Source organism: Danio rerio, chromosome 4 (genome assembly GCF_049306965.1).
Source record: "Danio rerio strain Tuebingen ecotype United States chromosome 4, GRCz12tu, whole genome shotgun sequence".
Lineage (NCBI taxonomy): Eukaryota > Metazoa > Chordata > Actinopteri > Cypriniformes > Danionidae > Danio > Danio rerio.
In genome coordinates this window covers 59,701,626-59,721,009 of record NC_133179.1, presented here as the reverse complement: position 1 = coordinate 59,721,009, position 19,384 = coordinate 59,701,626, and the positions used below count along the sequence as shown (strand labels likewise).

The following is a 19,384-nucleotide window of genomic DNA, read 5'->3' as shown; positions in this document are numbered from 1 at the left end:
GCTGTCACTAACAACAGTTTAAAGCATCTAGTATGTTTTTGACGTTTTTCCCTTGTCAGTTGAGGAGATCACATATGATCATTTGAGATATTTTAATGGAAAAAGGACAACACGTCAATTGACAGAACTCTACACGGCTTTCGAGTCGAGATATTGAAATGTTCAGTTTTACTGACCTCTCAATATCGTTGACACAGGTCAGGGACACACGGCCACGCGAGTCAAGAGATCAAAGAAAAGCAGTAACTTTATACTTTATTCAAGATTGTAAATGAGCCTGGCTTGCCAAAACCATGTTTTTCATCACATCGTAGCTATGCTTTCTCGGTTATGAAACGAATCGCAAAAAAAAAAATGTTGTATTGTTGTCTGATGAGGGGGCCAAGCCCCGAGGTAAGAAGGCATGAAGATAGTGATTTTCATATTTATGTAGAAAATTATCATTGTTGAAATAATTTAATCCTTCAATTAATTTGTAAAAATATGCGTGTATTGATGTGCATCCTGTGTTTAGCCTGTTGTTACAGCAAATAGGATTATAGTTAATTTATAAATTATAAATAACAAGATGAATAGATTAAAGCATAAACAAAAAGGCATTATGAAGTGTATTGCAATTTTATTAAATCTATTTTTTACGCTGATGGACTTAAAATGTTAATTTACATTATTTGTTACAATGTTTGTAGGAATCTTTTGCTTTATCAACAAATCGACTTACCTGAAAAGAATTTGCATCAGTGCATGAAGCAGCAGGGAACATACTGAAGGAGTTAACTGCTGTAACGTCGTAATTTGTTTGGCATAAATTAAATGTAAATGGCACGAAACCGCTATTCATATAAATATATTTGGCTTTCTACATTGGACTGGAAAGAAAGCAAAAGATGTAAAACATTTTGTGAGGAACTCATGTAATTCTTCATGACCATATGTTCAAGTCTAATACTGGGCTAAATGTGAACCAGATCCAACGGGCAAAACAAAGACCACGACGATATTTGGTCTATGTCTGGACCAAATCCAACGGACCAAATACAGATTAATTTTCGATGTCGATATTTGGACTAAATGAAGTCTATGACGGGCCGACTTGATTTAGCCCAATAAACGACGTTGAAATAACGTGTCGTGCTGGGTGGGGTAATCCCCTGCTTGTAAGTATCAACCGCAACAAATTTGGGACATGATATTCCAAAATTCGAGATAGCGTCGGCCCATCTAGAAGTTATATATATATCATTGAAAAGGCGACACACTCAGTTTTATGTTGATACATCGCGACATGAGATCGGCCAATCAGTGGCGGAGATACTGCCGAATAAATGGGAAGAGGTGGGCTCTCCCCCACGCACAAAGCTGTGCGTAAACAAACACATAGGTCAGACTCTCCATATAACAGCGCAGGTTTGTTATACAGGTATACAGGTTTGTTCAAAACTCTAAAAATGGCTTCTAAAAAAGGAAAGGAACCCTAAAAGAAGATTTTTGTCAGAACAAATTATGTTTTAGAAAAACCGGATCAAGGGAAAAAAAGTACTACTGTGCCATTTGCTTTTTTGATATAGTGTTATGATTTTGATGTGGTTATAAATAAGTAAAATTATGACTTTTGAGATAATAAGCCTTGTAATATCTTGATTTTCACTTTTGACAGGTAGGAAACTTGGTGATTTGAATTACAGAAAAGTTGTGTTTTCCCACCTTTTGGTTATTTTGTAAGGTCCAGCCAGTCGGTCCAATGACGGTATCCACTGGTGGATGAAGGTTCACTGCATGTTCGGCCTTTCCAGTGCACAATGTTGATTTATATTAAACTTAGCTCATATCTGACTCCAATTTTAGTATGAGGTGGTTTAGAATATTAATATATTTATCCTCGTTTTATCTGACTCCAATTACAAAACATTGAGAAGGTTATTTTGTTTCCGTTCACATTAATTTAGATTATGATTGAATATTCTCTTCGGTTCATCATTTTATGTTATTCTCGTTCATTGGGATTCCTATAACATCCTGAATCTTATACCGGCCGAGTATACAATTTCTTAAACACAAGCATGTCAGTCTTGGTCATTAAACAGTGGCGATTGACCGCTATCCTAAAAAGGCAGAACCCTACTTACTCAGATTAGGATATTTTTTATGCGGTCCCCATAGGTCTGCTACCTCCTAAATCAAACAGAGCTATTTAGTCATATAATGATTATTACTATAGAATTAAGCAGACCAGTCGTACTTAAACTATTAGTAACTTCGAATAATCACTATACTATCTAAAAAGAATTATAAGTTTATCAGGTGAAGGACTATCCCCTTAGATATCCTTTTACAGCCTAAGTATACATGAATTAATGCCAATGTGTTAGTCGGAGCTCTAGAGACATCGTATAGCGTGCCGCAATGCTCCGTCTACCGTGTTCTAGTCCGCTACTAACCTGAACAGGGGCTTTTGGTGCTATGAAATTACCACAATCTACTAGAGATAATAACACAAACTCTGCTTGAATAATTCAAAACATAACAATTTATTAGTCAGGTAAATGTATTATGCCAATTTCAATCAGTCAATTCATAAATGATCAATACAACACATCAAATTATCACAGACGAATCCAAGATGAAAAGATGCATATCCTGACTTTGAAATATACATAAGATGGAGCAGGCTCCAGGTTATGGGCTGATCTGGTTAGGCAGAATCGCCCTGAGCCTTTCTCAAACCTTACCTTAAATAATCCAAGAATTCCCTCAAGGAAGGGGGTGTGTGTAAAACAAAAGGCATTCACACTTAGTGCTGCCTGTGGAAAAGTCACACCCTTCACAGTGGTTCAAAAGATGCCTGAAGTTATATATTTATTGTTTTGATAATGTCTATTTCTGAGAGAATGAGACCATTGTACCAATCGCACTGAGACATTTCAAATGATATCATACATGATAGTTAAAGTGAGTTTGGTTAATCTAGAACATTTAAACATTGAAATGACCATATGTGTGAGATGGGGTGGATGAAGCTGAGTTTCAGCAGACTCAGATGCAAATGCAGCAGGAACTGGTTTTTCCCGCATTCCCACCTGCTGGGTTTTGGAGTCACCAGTCTCTGTTTTCAGCTCATGTTTTGAATTGTCAAAGATATCAGAATATTTGCAATATTTCAACTCTTACAGGTTGAACTAAAATAATTCTTGCAAACTACATGATAAAGACAAAATTATTTTTTTACAGTGCCTCCTGACATGCTGGTAACAAACAAAACTGGCCTCGGTTTGATAGAGCACACAGGGCCGGAGTAATGCACTAAGGCTGGCTTTAGAACCAAAAAAAAAAAACTAAAAGCGGTTTGTGTTGAGGTGGTTCATCATAAGATCAACAATATATATAATAATAATAATATGTATCACCTATAGCAGTTTTTTTTTTGTAATTTCAAAGTATTTTCTTTAAAATGACAATAAGATATTGCATTTATTGTATTGTATGTGGGTATGGGGAGACTACAAAATTAGGTAGGCAGAAATACATTTTTTGGCATGTTTCCTTCTTGCAGTTGGAATAGAATTACTCTTGCATGTATTATTAAAGAGAGAAATTTCCTTTTTTGTGTGTTTACCGACACCTACTGGAAAGAAATGAAATTGGTTCCAGGGTGCTGGAGCACTCAAGGCCTGAGTTACACATTTTCAAACTTCAGTTTATATAAAAAGCAATTTTTTTGTGTGTTTATTTTAACACAGACAATATAAACAATAATTGTACTTGTCAACAGTATTAAATGTAATTTTAAAGGGTTTTCTTTAAAATGATACTAAACTTTTGTATTTACTTCTATGCATGGGGAAAACGGGACCATTCTCTTGCTTAAGTACAAATGAATGATTTCTCTCTAGTGTGGGTTAATATGTGTAGATTAAGGGATGATGATCGAGTGAAACTTTTCCCACACTGAGTGCATGTAAATGGTTTCTCTCCAGTGTGGATCCTCATGTGTTGATTAAGGTGTGATGAGCAGCTGAAACTCCTCCCACACTGTGTGCATGTGAATGGTTTCTCTCCAGAGTGTATTCTCATGTGGTGATTAAGGTGTGATGATTGGCTGAAACTCTTCCCACACTGAGTGCATGTGAATGGTTTCTCTCCAGTGTGGATCCTCATGTGTTGATTAAGGTGTGATGAGCAGCTGAAACTCTTCCCACACTGTGTGCATGTGAATGGTCTCTCTCCAGTGTGGATTCTCATGTGTTGATTAAGTTGTGATGATTGGTTGAAACTCTTCCCACATTGAGTGCATGTGAATGGTTTCTCTCCAGTGTGGATCCTCATGTGTTGATTAAGTAGTGATGAGCAGTTAAAACTCTTCTCACACTGAGTGCAAGTGTATGGTTTCTCTCCAGTGTGGATCCTCATGTGTCGAATAAGGTGTGATGAGCTTTTAAAACTTTTCCCACACTGAGTGCATGTGAATGGTTTATTTCCGTTGTGGATCCTCATGTGTTGATTAAGGGAAGATGATTGGCTGAAACTCTTCCCACACTGAGTGCATGTGAATGGTTTCTCTCCAGTGTGGATCCTCATGTGTAGATTAAAGTGTGATAAGCAGTTAAAACTCTTTCCACACTGAGTGCATGTGAATGGTTTCTCTCCAGTGTGGATCCTCATGTGTTGATTAAGTAGTGATGAGCTGTTAAAAGTCTTCCCACACTGAGTGCAAGTATATGGTTTCCCTCCAGTGTGGATCCTCATGTGTTTATTAAGGGATGATGATCGGCTGAAACATTTTCCACACTGAGTGCAGGTGTCTCTCCTTTTCAAAATACCATCAGTGTGTAAATGAGTTTTTTCCTCAATTTTGACACTATGTTCCTCCTCTTTATTCTCCTCATTCTCTTCAATTAGGTCTGAAAAAAAAAAAAATAAAACATTCGTTTTCATTAAGTCTTTAAAACTCTCATCAAAAGCTGAAAAGTGAAAAGACACTGGAAACATTGGCTACACACTGTAAATTTGATGCCCATTAAATCTAAAATAAATCAGATCATATTTTGTTTGGTCCCTTGCACACATTTAAGCAAAATCAATTTAATGATCTTTATGTATCTAGTGCTTTTACAATGTAAAGTGTGCCAAAGCCACTTACCATAGAAGTTATAGTAAATTTAAACAGTGTCAGTCCAGTTTTCAGAGTTTCTTACATAATTGATTATAAAAGTCATTTTGGTCATATTGATAAGACACAGATTTGAAAAAAAAAGAAAGAGGAAGAGAGTTGAAGTGGGCAGCATTATGTGGTGTGTGGAAGAAAGAGAAGTTGACTGAACTGTTCGACACTTTTGGAGTTGTAGTGATAATTGGATTTATCAAATATTAAAATCAATATTTAGGTATTGATATTAATTATGATATTTTATACACAGGGCACCAAATATGTAGAAATAACAGATAAATAACTCCTTTTAAACGGGGCACCAGACAGCTTTCCACTGTCAAAATAATTAACAATAAAATATTGTTAGTTAAATTATACAAATGAGGAGTTTATTATCTGGCCAAATCTGAAGGATAATGAGATCGTTTGACTTGTAGAGCCTTTTTCTGTATTATCAACACAAGGAAAACACAATTGTAATAAAGGTGTATTTATTAACAAAATAGTAATCAAGGGTAACTACAATTACTAAATGTACAATAAATGAAGTGCATAGGCGAGTGATGAAGGTGATTAAGTTAATGTAAGGTAAACCTTATTTTACAATAACAAAGAACTGAGCAAGTTTTTGTTATTAAAGAATATCAGTTTTAAACATCTAATTAATTAGAATATTTTATACTGAAACACACTATGCAAAGGTCTAATTTAAAGGGTTGGAAAGTGGAATATTTACGTTTCTGCCTTTGATGCAGTGGATGGAAGAAGTTGGATCTTCCTGCAGATCTTGAAGCATGAAACGAGCAGACTTGGGTCTCTTGAGCTTTGAGTGGAAGAAATCTGTAGTTTCTGGAACACGCAGACTGGAGATTTCTAGAAGTGGTGGTTCGATGTCGGGAACACGCCGACGTCTTTATCCTTGAGCGTAGAAATTCTGTATCTTCTGGAACACGCAGAAATTGGAGATTTCTGGAGGTGGTGGTTCGATGCTGGGAACACGCCGATGCCGTTTTTTTGAAGGTAGAGTTCCTGGAAATCTGGGACACGCAGATTTTTGGAGGTGGTGGCCTTGATGCGATGGTTCAGACGCCTTGGAAAAAGCACTGTGAATCCAATTACCAAATCTTTGCTGGAACACGCAGCAAAAGGTCTGATGTCTAGGACAAAACCCTACAAACCACCATGAACCACACTTTGACCACTCTTCGACCACCTTTTAGGACACACTCTTTAGGACCCACACTTAACAGACTTTTTACAGGCCTTCTTTGTTTAAGACAATGTCTTTAATACTTTCTCTGGAAGGCGGGATTGTCATAGTCATAGTCCACTGGTTAACTATGATAATATTTAAGAGTCTTAAATATTTTCCTATGCATAATTCACTTTCCAAACCACCTCTAATTTACCCAAGGCATTATTTGCAATAGATAGAGTCTAAACATCACTATGTAATGTTGATCTTTACCCAAGCATTCATATATAAACCTTAATAAGCAAAGTTTCATACAGTAAAGTATTTCAAGCAGTGCATATTAAATATATACATGATCATTTGAATATACAGGTATATGAAGTGAAATTTTCCATTTGTGTCTCTTTTGTGAAATGCAAGTTTACTGATCCATGTGTATCTCTGAGTTTGAGACGATGTCAAAAGTTGATTAGATCAAGAAGCAAGTTCTGGGCTCTTAACACCTTTGTCTTTCAGATAAACAAAAGACAGATGGTCACGGTCTCAATTGCCACTTTCTGATGAGCTTAAGAAAAGGGTCAGAGTTTAGTGGTAACTCTGCAGCATTTGTTTATATTGGAAATTAATTTCCACAAATTCCTGGCTTTACCGCTGATCACTAGAGAGTCGACTCCCTAATCCCTAAACAACGGCACTCATTCTGCCTGTCAACAAAGCTGCTCATGCGGCTGCTTTCGCCAATTTCAAGTAAGTTTAGTCCTTAAAAGCACTCGGATATTTTATACAATTGTTCCTGACTTATCCAACAGTTTCTTTTCTTACTGGTAATTGACATTTGTGTTGAATATTTATTTTATAGTAATGGTTACACAGAAAAGTCCTTAAAGTAAAATTTTCTCAGTTCAGAGAATATTTGGTCCCTCTCTAGATTGAGCAAAATTTACTCAGCTGCAGAGTTAAAGTTAATGAGACAATGATGGGGTTATTTAAGTGATGATTGAGCACTGATGATGAACATCTGCTGTTAATAAGCAGAGAAGAGAAACACAAAACTAATTGGGTCCCCTAAACATTCTGAGATTGTTCTGAATGTTCTGTAAAGGTCTTCCAAATAATGTCCTCTACACCTTTACAAAAGCAAATTGTCATGAATAAACTAAAAAAGCGGAGGCGCACTCTAAACTCACACAGGAGAAAACTTGAAAAAATGATTGGCAGAATCGTAGAAATGCTGGATTAAGATCGTCTAGGGGTTCGAATCGAGATCGCGATCTTTTTTCGATTAATTGTGCATGTGCTCTAATATTTGCTGTACCTAGTACTCAGTATGATTATAATTGTCATGTTTGAATAGATTACCATTAATGACAAAATTAGTTTTATTTTATTTGTTTGTTTGTTTGTTCTTTTGCCACAAGGTTATTGTTGTAAAAAATGTTTGTAAAATGTTGTATTTCAATGTGTACAAACTGAAAACAAAAAATAAAAATATTATGGAAAAAAATATATATTATTATATTAGGCTTTTAACAATATAAGTCAGATGTTGAAAAAAAACTGCAAAAAAAAAATAGACATCACACTCAGGGCTGCAAGATGGATTTAATTTAGTATTCTTATTATTAAAATATATCTGAATGAGGATCAAATGACTGAGTTGGTCTTTGAGAATGAAAACCAACCTGTTTGTTCCTGCAGATCTTCCTGTTTGACTGTGAATGTTTCTTCAATCTTCACATCTTCACTCTCCTCTTTAATAAACGCCATCTTTATAACAGTTTGGAGATCAGTCGCTTCAGCGGGAGTTTTTCTCTGTGTTTGGACACTTTATCCTGTTTAAAATGAACAAAACAATAAACAGAAACAAAATAACTTCTCTTCAACACTTGCTTTAACAGTTTCTTTATATGAGAGTGATTACAAAAAAGAAATCAGGTGAGCCAGAGCAAGAAACAATAGCCACAAATGAGCTGATTAAAACGAGTACTCCATTTCTTATAGTGTTGTACACTTAGAATGGAATGACATTATGCTATTTAATCAATTAAACCTTTATTAAAACACTTATTACACACATTTCTGTTACTTTATTCAAACAATAGCCCCCATTCCTCTGAGTAAAATAGTACTATGTTGTATAAAGAGTTAAAATAAATTGGGTTCTTTATCTTCTTCTTTCGTTTTTATTTGGCGGATCGCATCAGTTCTTGTGCATTACCGCCACCTTCCTATAACCTGATTTAGAGACTCCACTCTGTTCCCATAATCTTTTCCCCTAACCTAGTGAGAGACTTCGCATCCGCCAGCTCTGCGTCTCCAGCTCTTCTGACTTCTGTTCACTCCTCCCACTATGTCGGTTCAGAAAATAACTCCCTCCATCCCTGCCTTAAACTTTATAATTTTACATTAAAATAATTCTAATGATCATATCTTATTAATCAGTCCTGTGTCTTTCAAAAATCTAAACAATGCAGTGTACTTAATATGCCTTCCTACATCTGGGTTTTAATACAAATTTCAATGTAAACTAATAATTTCCTTCTTTCTTGACTTCTTCCAATAACGTTCTTCTTTCTTCATTATACCGCTCACAATGCATGATCACATGTTGAGATTAATTTTTCCCACACTCATAGACCTGTTCTGTGCTTTGCCATTAACTTCATTGTACTGTTAAGTCCAGTATGCCCAATTCTTAGTCTGGGTAATATAGTATCCTCTATCCTTTCTCCACTCGAGTGCCTCCCTTTACCCACTTTTGGCTGAATATTGTACATTTGCCTTCCATTCTTTCCTGCTTCCCATTGGTGCTGCCATTTCCCCATTATTTGTTTCTTTATTATTGCTTTAACTTCACTTCTACTTTAATTCACTTCCATTCCTATATTCTCTTCCATCGTAGCTTGCTTTGCCATTTTATCTGCTGATTCATTTTCTTTTAATCCCACATGAGCCGGCACCCACATGAACACATAGAGGTAAAGTTGGTTTTATATCCGCACATTCAGGCTTTCCCCTTAATAATATAATTTCTTAAAGGTATTATTTGCCTAATCTAAACAGCGAAATCACTATCAAAGTACAACATTGTTCACAGTCAAATAAAGAGTGTTAATGTTGTTTTCAAGTCATAGTTGCATGCTAAGTCAGATCAAATATTCAAAGTAACATGGTAAACAACATAGAGACTTCTAAATGAATGAATGTGTGAATATAAAACCAACTTTACCTCTATCAGGAACACTACCTTAACTTTTTCTCCTTTGAATTTATACAACTCTTGTAATATTTCGATAACCAAATCTTGCCTACAGTCTGAGTGTTTTGCTTCAATGCTTAAAAGAGCAGAAATACAATCTGAGCAAACGGAAACTTCCATGGAGGTAAAGTTGGTTTTATATTCCCACATTCATTCATTTAGAAGTCTCTATATTGTTTACCATGTTACTTTGAATATTCGATAGGAATTAGCATGCAAGTGTGACTTGAAAACATTAACACTGTTTATTTGACTGTGAACAATGTTGTACTTTGATAGTCATTGAGTGCTAATATGATTTCACTATTTAGAGTTTGCAAATAATACTTTAAAGAAATTATATTATTAAGGGGAAAGTCCGAATGTGTGAATATAAAACCAACTTTACCTCTATAAACTTCCTTTATTCCCAGATCTTTCACCCATTGTACAGCTAAACTTATTGCCAACGTTTCCCCTGTGTATACTGATAATTTGTTTGAAATCCTTAATTTATTTTTCTATTTGGAATTACATATGCTTTTCATAGCTGGTCATTATCTGGATTTTTTGATGCATCTGAAAAAACATGTTGTCCACAATCAATCGCTTTATATCTGTGTAGAAGTTTTAAAACAAACCTTTCTCCAGTTGAAACACAGCGCAGGAGCGGTGCAGCCTTATGACGTCACACGACACGCCAAAATAAAAGTCATTTTTTTGTTTATCTTTTTTGCCACTTACTGTTGCAGTCATGAATTGATACATTTCTCCATCGTTTTTCACTTTTCACTTGCTCGCTCTCTCTTACACACACAAACACACAGATATTCAGTATGTGAAGTTGATCAAAATAACCTTTAATATGATTTTAAAGACAATTTTGAAAAAAAAAAAACTTTTAAGTGAGACATCAGCATTAAAAAATAAATAAATAAAGATTTTTGATTTAACCACGGTTGTTGTATTAAGAATTGGCAGTAAGAAATAAATGTTGGTCAAGCTCCTGCACTTTTTACAAATAACATGCAAACAGTAAAGCAGCAAACAAACCTCAAATTGTGTCAAAACCCTGTGACAAACTCAAAGTAATAAGTATATTTTTATTGCAGTGTGATAAATAAATAAACTAAACACGGAGGAACATTTGAAAAACAACAGGTACAACAAGAAATATTAAAGGGTTTATATAAAAGGGTTGTAAAAGTTTTCAAGTATTCAACTTCTGTTTTCACTAATACTGCAAACTATTGAGCCACCTAATTCTATTGTCAATTAGCTTTTATCATTATGCAAATGAATGGGAAAATAAACACTTATTGTCCTTCAAATTAATAGAGGTAAAGTTGGTTTTATATTCACACATTCGTTCATTTAGAAGTCTCTATATTGTTTACCATGTTACTTTGAATATTCGATCGGAATTTGCATGCAGTATGACTTGAAAACAGCATTAACACTGTTTATTTGACTGTGAACAATGTTGTACTTTGATAGTCATTTGCTGCTAATATGATTTTGCTATTTAGAGTTTGCAATGAATACTTTTCTGAAATGATATTATTAAGGAGAATGTCTGAATATCTGAATATAAAACCAACTTTACTTCTATTCAAATTAAACTAAATTTGCTAATGAATTTAAATCTTTACATTGTTCATTGTACTGGAGGAGTGAAGGAAATGTTGGAAGCAACTCAAGTTAAACACCTTAATAACACTGTTTTATTTTTTCAGATTAAGGTAAATAATTAGATTACAGATCTTCCCATAAATGTACAAATACTCAGGACTGTAGTTTTATTTCAAACAGTCAATGAGCTTCATTATATGGACATTTAAAGGATGGGGCTCCATTACAATTGAACCACTTATTTTTGGTTACTTTTCTGGACTTTAAGCATCTCGGGACTCTCAGATTTCATCTAAAGTGTCATCATTTGTGTTCTGAAGATGAGCAAAGTTCTCAGGGGATTACAACAGGTGGCAGACAATGCCTGAGTGCCTAGACTGCACTAAAACCCTAAATATAGCCTATGAAGTTGTAGAAATAGGAAAGTAGATGTCATAATTACAAGGATGAAATTTGGATATTAATAGTAATGTGTTTTAGACCTGCAAGTCATCATAAAGTGGATTAAAAAAAGTTTTTCAAAATTGTCTTTAAAAAGTTTAGATTAAAGGTTTTGATCAACTTCAAATACTGTTTATCTGTGCCTCTCTCGCTGTGTGTGTGATAGAGAGAGAGAGAGAGAGAGAGAGAGAGAGAGAGAGAGCAGATATAGTAGAAAGTGGAAAACGAGGGAGAAATGTATCAATAAGTCATGACTGCAACAGTAAGTGGCAAAAAAATCTAAACAAAAAAGACTTTTATTTTGGCGTGGTGTGTGACGTCATAAGGCTGCGCCGCTCCTGCGCTGGAATTCAACTGGAGAAAGGTTTGTGTTTAAAACTTTTACAGAAATATAAACTGATTGAATAAAGTTTCAGGATTTTCATCCAATGCTAAATTATGAACCTGCTGTTTACAATATTATTTAACCCTTTATACAACGTAGTACTATTTTACTCACAGTAATGAAGGTCTATTGTTTGAATAAGTTAACAGAAATGTGTGTAATACATATTTTAATTACCTTTTCCTTTACCTGATTTCTTTTTGTTAATTACTCTCATATAAAGAAACTGTTGAAGCAAGTATTGAAGAGAAGTTATTTTGTTTTGTTTTGTTTTAAACAGGACATTTTTATTGTTTTGTTAATTTTAAACAGAATAAAGTGTCCAAACGCAGAGTAAAACTCCTGCTGAAGCGACTGATATCCACACTGTTATAAAGATGGCGTTTATTAAAGAGGAGAGTGAAGATGTGAAGATTGAAGAAACATTCACAGTCAAACAGGAAGATCTGCAGGAACAAACAGGTTGGTTTTCATTCTCAAAGACCAACTCATTTGAGTCATTTGATCCTCATTCAGATATATTTTAATAATAAGAACACTAATTTAATCCATCTTGCAGTTCTAAATGTGTGCTGCCTAGTTCTCCTTAATTCGCATAAGCACTCATTGAAAGACAGGAATGAGTTTCTTTCGTTACTTCTTCTCATGTCTTTTGTCATTCATTTTATGTATTATTAGTCTCCCATTTTCTCTACCTTCTTAAGGTTATTGCTTTTCTTGTTCTCCTACTGTTTGTAAAGTGTCCTTAAGCACTGGCACTATATAAAATAAATAAAAACAATAAATAAATAAAAAAGTTTAACTGAGCTGAGGATTTTAGACTTACAGTATTCCCATAGAACAGGGGTGTCCAAACTACGCATTACTTCTTGTTATGAAGTAAAACTCACCAACCAAACTGAAGGAAACATAATTGATAATCACATTTTGGCGAGCCATGGCGCACCAAGAAAAAGGAAAATCAACAGTCAGTGCAAGAAGTTTCAGTCACGTTGGGGCAAAGAATTTTTGTTCACAGAGGTCAGCGGGAAATGTATCTGTTTAATTTGCCAGAAATCAGTTGCAGTAATGAAGGAATATAATATTAAAAGACATTCAGAAACAAAGCATCAGGCCTTCAGCTCTTACACTGGTGCCGAATGAGATCAGAAAGTAAAACAATTAGCAGCGCCATATCAGCTCAACAACAGCAGTTTTTTTGTGCTATTAAAGTGCAAGAAAATTCTACACTGCACTGCAAAAAAATTTTTTTATTTATATTTTTTGTCTTGTTTCAAGTCCAAATATCTAAAAAATCTTAAATAAAGGAGAATTTTCTAATTTGTTTTGAGAAATAATATGCCAATATTAAGTGAGTTTTTCCTTAAAACAAGCTAAAATAATCTGCCAATGGGGTAAGCAAAATAATCTTGTTTTTTCTTTTGACATAAGATTATTTTGCTTACCCCATTGGCAGATTAGTTTGCTTGTTTTAAGGAAAGAATTGCATATTAAGGAAAATATTAGCATTTTATTTTCTCAAAACAAGACAATTTATTTGGAGAATTTTTAGATATTTAGACTCAAAACAAGACAACAAAAAATCTAAGTAAGAAAAGCATTTTTTGCAGTTTGACTAGTTATGAGGTAGCTCAGCTGATCGCACAGCACAGGAAACCCTTCACTGAAGGAGAATTTATAAAGGATGAGTGTTGCAACTGTAATTTTCCCAGAGAAGATTCAAGTTTTTTAAAAACTTAAGTCTTTCTAGTCACACACACATCTATCCATCCATCCATCCATATATATATATATATATATATATATATATGCGTGTCTGTGTGATATATGTAAAATTTGGCTGGGACACCATTTTTTTTTTTGCATCTGGCCCTCGGCCCAAAAAGTTTGGACACCCCTGCCATAGAAGATATCTGCTATTACAGTGAGAGTGTTGGCTTAGTACTTTCCACTTGCATATGTCACGTTGATCACAATTCCCCTTTTTTCGATCAACTTTATGGGTTTAAAGTTGTTTTTAGAAGTTGTTGCTAGTTCTCACAGATAGTATTTGAGTTAGAATTACATCATTATTATAATAATTACCAGGACTATTTTAAACAGGGTTTCCGCTGGGTCTTAAAATGTCGTAAAATCCAAAATCTAAATTTCAGGCTTTAAAAAGTCCTAAATTTACTGAAATATTGTGTTGTAGGTCCTAAATCTTTTTAAACAAGTCTTCATTTTCCTTTTATCATGTTTTGCTACCCAATCTGGCCGAAACCCATACAATCACCAACAATCCATCTCAATACAACTTTCCACTTTATATTCAAAAAGGTCATTTTAACTCCATTTATCATAATGGTTTAATTATTCACTAATGCACTATGCACTAATTTGAAATCTGCTGAATGAAATGGACACTAAAATAATTATTTATTATAAACTATATGATGTTGCTGTGGGATGACATGAGGCAAAGCAAACAAATTATAATGGAACAATAACATTTAGCATTGCACTGACTTCAACTGGCCAACAAACTAGTCTAAAAATGACTTTTGCTGATTAAGAAATGGATTACAGCATGCTGATGATATGCAAAAAAAAAAAAATTGTTAACCCTGGGTCATTCTAACTCTGGATAAACAGAATCCTGACCACCATAAAACAGGAAGAAAAAGAAATTGTCTTTCTCGCCTCATTATGGATTTAGTTTCATCGGCTGGACACCGGCCTCACAGCTCCGTGAATGTCAGTACTGTCACTTATTGTTCTGCGATTGGTAAATGTAACTTGTGTGAACGCTACTTGACTAAAATAATAGCTTCGCTACACAAAAGCTATTTAATTTAAAAAGTAGTGACGCCACCACCACACTACTGAGAAATGTAGATAAGCTAGTAGCGTCACTACTTGTAGCGACGCTACTGCCCAACACTGTGTGGTGGTAATGCTTCTAATGTAGAAATTTCTTCATTACTGATAGCTAAAGCTGTTTCAGTAACCAAAAGAGGTCTCCAGTGTACAGAACTGCACAATAGGTGATTGGTGCTGATGAGCAGTACTTCACACGGTGTGTTTGGCACCCCTCATATAGTAATCAAGGGCCGTAACACCCATCGGTACTGCGGGTACTCTGATTAGGTTTTTCATATAAATACTTGCGCTTGACACGTTTGTTTCAGACTGTTATTTGCCTATTACATTCTAAATGATGTAAATTCTAGTACATTATTTTTTAACTGTACCTTTAGAACCTTATAACAGCAATAAAAGCAGCATCGAAGCAGTCTCCTTATAGTCATTCCACCTCTTCACAGAGATTGTCAGACTGATCTGGTGTATTAAAAAACTATTTTGGGTTCTGGTACTGAACAATAATGATGTTCCAGATGCTGGACATCCACTGGCACTAGATCCTCATCAATTTAAGAGTAAATCTCCCTTCTTTGCCATCCTCTGATGCGTTTAGGTTTCGCCGCAAAATTAAATTTAGCTGTAGAACTCGCTATGCGGACGTAAAGAACCTGACTGATATTCTACCGGAACCATGTCAGCAGAGTTTGTGCATATCCATAAACTATAACTTCTATGTTAAGCGGCTTTGAAACAATTTACATTGTAAAAGCACTAAATAAATAAAGATTAATTAAATTGAATCTACTTAAATAATAAATAAATTACACGTTAATGGACCAAACACAATATGATTTGATTTATTTTACATTTACTGTGCATCAAAATTACAGTGTGTGTAGCCAATGTTTCCAGTGTCTTTTCACTTTTCAGCTTTTGATGAGAGTTTTTAAGACTTGATAACAACTAGTGTTTTCTTTTTTTTTCAGACCTAATTGAAGAGTATGAGGGGAGTAAAGAGGAGGAACATCATGTCAAAATTGAGGAAAAAACTAATTTACAGACTGATGATATTTTGAAAAGGAGAGACAAGAATCGTTTCACCTGCACTCAGTGTGGAAAGAGTTTTGGAAGAAAAGGCAATCTTAAGATTCACATGAGGATCCACACTGGAGAGAAACCATTCACATGCACTCAGTGTGGGAAGAGTTTCAGCCAATCATCAAACCTTAATATACACATGAGGATCCACACTAGAAAGAAACCATTCAAATGCACTCAATGTGGGAAAAGTTTTAACCGCTCATCAGACCTTCATCAACATATGAGGATTCACACTGGAGAGAAACCATTCACATGCATTCAGTGTGGGAAGAGTTTTAACTGCTCATCAAACCTTAATACACACATGAGAATCCACACTGGAGAGAAACCATTCACATGCACTCAGTGTGGGAAGAGTTTTAACTTTTCATCAAACCTTCATCGACACATGAGGATCCACACTGGAAAGAAACCATTCACATGCCCTCAGTGTGGGAAGAGTTTCTTCCACTTATCACACCTTAATCGACACATGATGATCCACACTGGAGAGAAACCATTCAAATGCACTCAATGTGGGAAAAGTTTTAACCGCTCATCAGACCTTCATCAACATATAAGGATTCACACTGGAGAGAAACCATTCACATGCACTCAGTGTGAGAAGAGTTTTAATTGCTCATCAAACCTTTATACACACATGAGAATCCACACTGGAGAGAAACCATTCAAATGCACTCAATGTGGGAAAAGTTTTAACTGCTCATCAGACCTTTATAAACACATGAGAATCCACACTGGAGAGAAACCATTCACATGCACTCAGTGTGGGAAGAGTTTTAACTTTTCATCAAACCTTCATCGACACATGAGGATCCACACTGGAGAGAAACCATTCATGTCTAATCATCTTGTTTAATCCCGCCCCTTTTTGCAGCGGCGTACAACAGAATTTCGCATACTCAATAGTGATGGGAAGTTCGGATCATTTTACTGACTCGGATCTTTGAGTCTCGTTCATCGAGATGTACAAATCTTTTTTCGAGTCATTTTGTTCATTCGGTTCAATCTGCCAAAATTGTATTAAAATGTTACAAACTGCTTCCAAACACATCTACAACTAGCCCAGAAGGTTGATTACACAACAAATAAGTCATAAATAGAATACTATAAGAATGAGAAAATAATAATTCAATGTTTACCTGCTCACCTCTTCATGTCTTCAAATGTCAGTGGTGCGTTCACATTACACTGACAGTCACATATAAACTTAACCAATGTACCCAGTCTGAGCCGATAGGAGCCATGATAATTAGTTCACCTTTCGAGTCTTCTGGTTCTTGAGTCGTTCGGTCATCACTTGAACGAATGACTCAAACCTGAGGACTCGAGAGGTGAACAGATCAATTCTTTTTCTGGCTCTAAATGCATATAATTGGCTAGGCTTTAGTCTTTCACGTGGTGAACGAACAACTCAGACCCGATAGAGGACTCGAAAAATGAACTGATCTTGTCTCACACTACACAATGTGCGCATGAGCGAATTAATTAATCTTTTAGTTTATCCGAGTCATTCATTCTTTTGTCACATAACATGAAAGAAAGCATAAGAGATGAGTTATTTAATAAATCAAATTGTCTTTGTGAATAGTTTTTCACAACAATAAAATAATCAAAAGAAAAACATCAAGCACATCAAGCTAGGCTTTATAATAAATAAAAACAAGTAAGCTTTAAATTAAATAACACGTTAGTGCCATAAAAGCTTTACATCAAATATGGCAACTCTTCACAATAGATGTCTTTATGAAACAGCAATTCAAGTGAAAAATTATACAAATAAAAAACAAAAGCCACAGGGCCCAATGAACTTAACAACTTGACTTTAGAATAGAACAGTGCATTTAAAAAAATAATAATAATAATTAAATAAGCTTTAAAACAATACTGTGTGGCTTTACTTGTTGGACTTGGCTTAAGGTTTGTTAGCATTTAAAAACACAAGCTCTGAACTTTTGGTAGGCTGAGTCTGTTTCTTCTTTTGTCATTAGTTGTTGGTTGCAGGATAAAAGTTGCTAAATGAGTAAATGCAAATAAAATCTTTCTTTATACACATATTAGACCAACACATAAAGTCTGCATAGAAAAACATTATTAAACAAAAATGGGGTATAAATGAACAAATTACAAATCACTTGTAATTGTAGAATTTAATTCATTTATCGCCTAGCTTAGTGTTTGTTTTCTGATAGCAAGCCAGCAAATAGACAAATCAATAGTTATATACTAGATATAAACCACATATCCAGTAGAAAAAAAGTAAAAATAACTTAGTGACAATAGGACAGACCTTTTTTATTTTTTACAAAATGCTTTTTAGGTACACATTGTTTGATGATTTTATGAGAAGTTTAAAATATAATCATATGATGCAACAAAATTCAGTTTTACATAAATATTATTGACTTAGGTTCTCGTTGCAGTGTACAGGAGAACTACAGTTTAAGATCAGATATGCACATAATAATGTAAGGATGGCTATATCTCTCCATAATATTAAAATCTGCAAACTGTTATAGAACTCCACATGAGACAAGACCATGAGAATGGTCAGGCACTAAAACAATAAACTTTTCAATGTGAGAAGAAGATCAGCTGGAAAACCTGTTGTTCAGGTTGTCTCGATCATGCATCCTGAGCCCCCCTCTTTGCCCTGGACTTTACCTTCTCCACCAGAGCAGCTCACTCACATTCCACACCGAATGTTTAAGTTTTTAATATGGTGTATCTTGTGGCTTTATATTCATGTTTGGTGTGATTTGAAATGTCTCTGTGTGATTGGTAAAGTGGTCTTAATTTTCACTGTAATATTTTGCAATCTCCTTTATATCAGTTAATTTGGGTTTTACTTTAATAAGATCTTTGCCAGATGCTCCACTCCAGGGAAAATGGTCTTCGCGTCAACTCATGACCAGGCAAGAGTCTTGGTGAAGCTTTTATTGTCTTGAATTTATGATGATTTGAGTATTTAGGCAAAGGATGCAGAAGTGTCCGTGTGATCCTGTAGTCAGGATACCCCATTGCAGGTTGTGAGTCTCTGAGCTCTGCATCAGGACCTATATGCTGCAATGTATTTCTACATGGTCAGGTATTCCTCTTTAACTCTTAAATGTATCTTTAAGTAAATTATGTTGTACAATCTTGATTGGCTTATTTGGTTTAATTATGTGAACTGCAATAGAAAATCTTTTTCTGACAAATAAATTTAAAATTCTTGTTTAACTCTAATATCTCCTGAAATCATTTAAATCTAGTAGATTGTTTAGGCTGATGTTTCCGCAGCCTACAACCAGGATTAGTCATCCATTCAGGCTCAATGGATGGAGCATGGGCACAGCATTAGAGACCTGTTGATTTCTGACAATCACTGATGATATCATCTAGGGGTATGATATAATCTAG

The 19,384-nt window shown here is 34.9% G+C and overlaps 5 protein-coding genes across 10 annotated transcripts in view; 3 read left to right on the top strand and 2 right to left on the bottom strand.

Annotated features, from left to right (window-relative positions):
- LOC137491106 (uncharacterized) overlaps window positions 1-19,384 on the top strand; it is a 1,257,671-nt gene that overhangs the window by 493,709 nt on the left and 744,578 nt on the right. The window lies entirely within an intron of this gene.
- Window positions 1-19,384, bottom strand: part of LOC100329723 (uncharacterized) — a 399,138-nt gene that overhangs the window by 60,646 nt on the left and 319,108 nt on the right. The gene's annotated exons all lie outside the window — the stretch shown is intronic.
- LOC137491131 (uncharacterized) overlaps window positions 1-19,384 on the top strand; it is a 246,822-nt gene that overhangs the window by 118,765 nt on the left and 108,673 nt on the right. The gene's annotated exons all lie outside the window — the stretch shown is intronic.
- Window positions 2,510-10,266, bottom strand: LOC137489694 (uncharacterized). Of its 2 annotated transcripts, XM_073948730.1 has the most exons (4): window positions 10,221-10,266; window positions 8,024-8,173; window positions 5,883-6,249; window positions 2,510-4,898 (listed from the first exon to the last, which is right to left on the bottom strand). In XM_073948730.1, exon 4 carries the CDS (start codon window positions 4,741-4,743, stop codon window positions 3,862-3,864), a length of 882 nt encoding a protein of 293 aa, XP_073804831.1. In that variant the 5' UTR covers window positions 4,744-4,898; window positions 5,883-6,249; window positions 8,024-8,173; window positions 10,221-10,266; the 3' UTR covers window positions 2,510-3,861. The 2 variants fall into 2 exon arrangements, with proteins under 2 accessions (XP_073804831.1, XP_068073803.1); XM_068217702.2 differs by lacking the exon at window positions 5,883-6,249.
- Window positions 11,961-19,125, top strand: LOC137489693 (uncharacterized). 2 transcript variants are annotated; one of them, XM_073948795.1, is made up of 3 exons: window positions 11,961-12,016; window positions 12,350-12,499; window positions 15,868-19,125. In XM_073948795.1, exons 2-3 carry the CDS (start codon window positions 12,415-12,417, stop codon window positions 16,839-16,841), a joined length of 1,059 nt encoding a protein of 352 aa, XP_073804896.1. In that variant the 5' UTR covers window positions 11,961-12,016; window positions 12,350-12,414; the 3' UTR covers window positions 16,842-19,125. The 2 variants fall into 2 exon arrangements, with proteins under 2 accessions (XP_073804896.1, XP_073804897.1); XM_073948796.1 differs by having other exon boundaries at window positions 12,318-12,499.

Bases quoted from the DNA above. Each gene is read 5' to 3' on its own strand.
- LOC137489694 (XM_068217702.2), bottom strand. From the start codon at position 8,108: ATGGCGTTTATTAAAGAGGAGAGTGAAGATGTGAAGATTGAAGAAACA. The intron at 4,899-8,023 runs GTTGGTTTTCAT...TTTTTTTTTCAG, and splicing joins AGATCTGCAGGAACAAACAG to ACCTAATTGAAGAGAATGAG.
- LOC137489693 (XM_073948795.1), top strand. From the start codon at position 12,415: ATGGCGTTTATTAAAGAGGAGAGTGAAGATGTGAAGATTGAAGAAACA. The intron at 12,500-15,867 runs GTTGGTTTTCAT...TTTTTTTTTCAG, and splicing joins AGATCTGCAGGAACAAACAG to ACCTAATTGAAGAGTATGAG.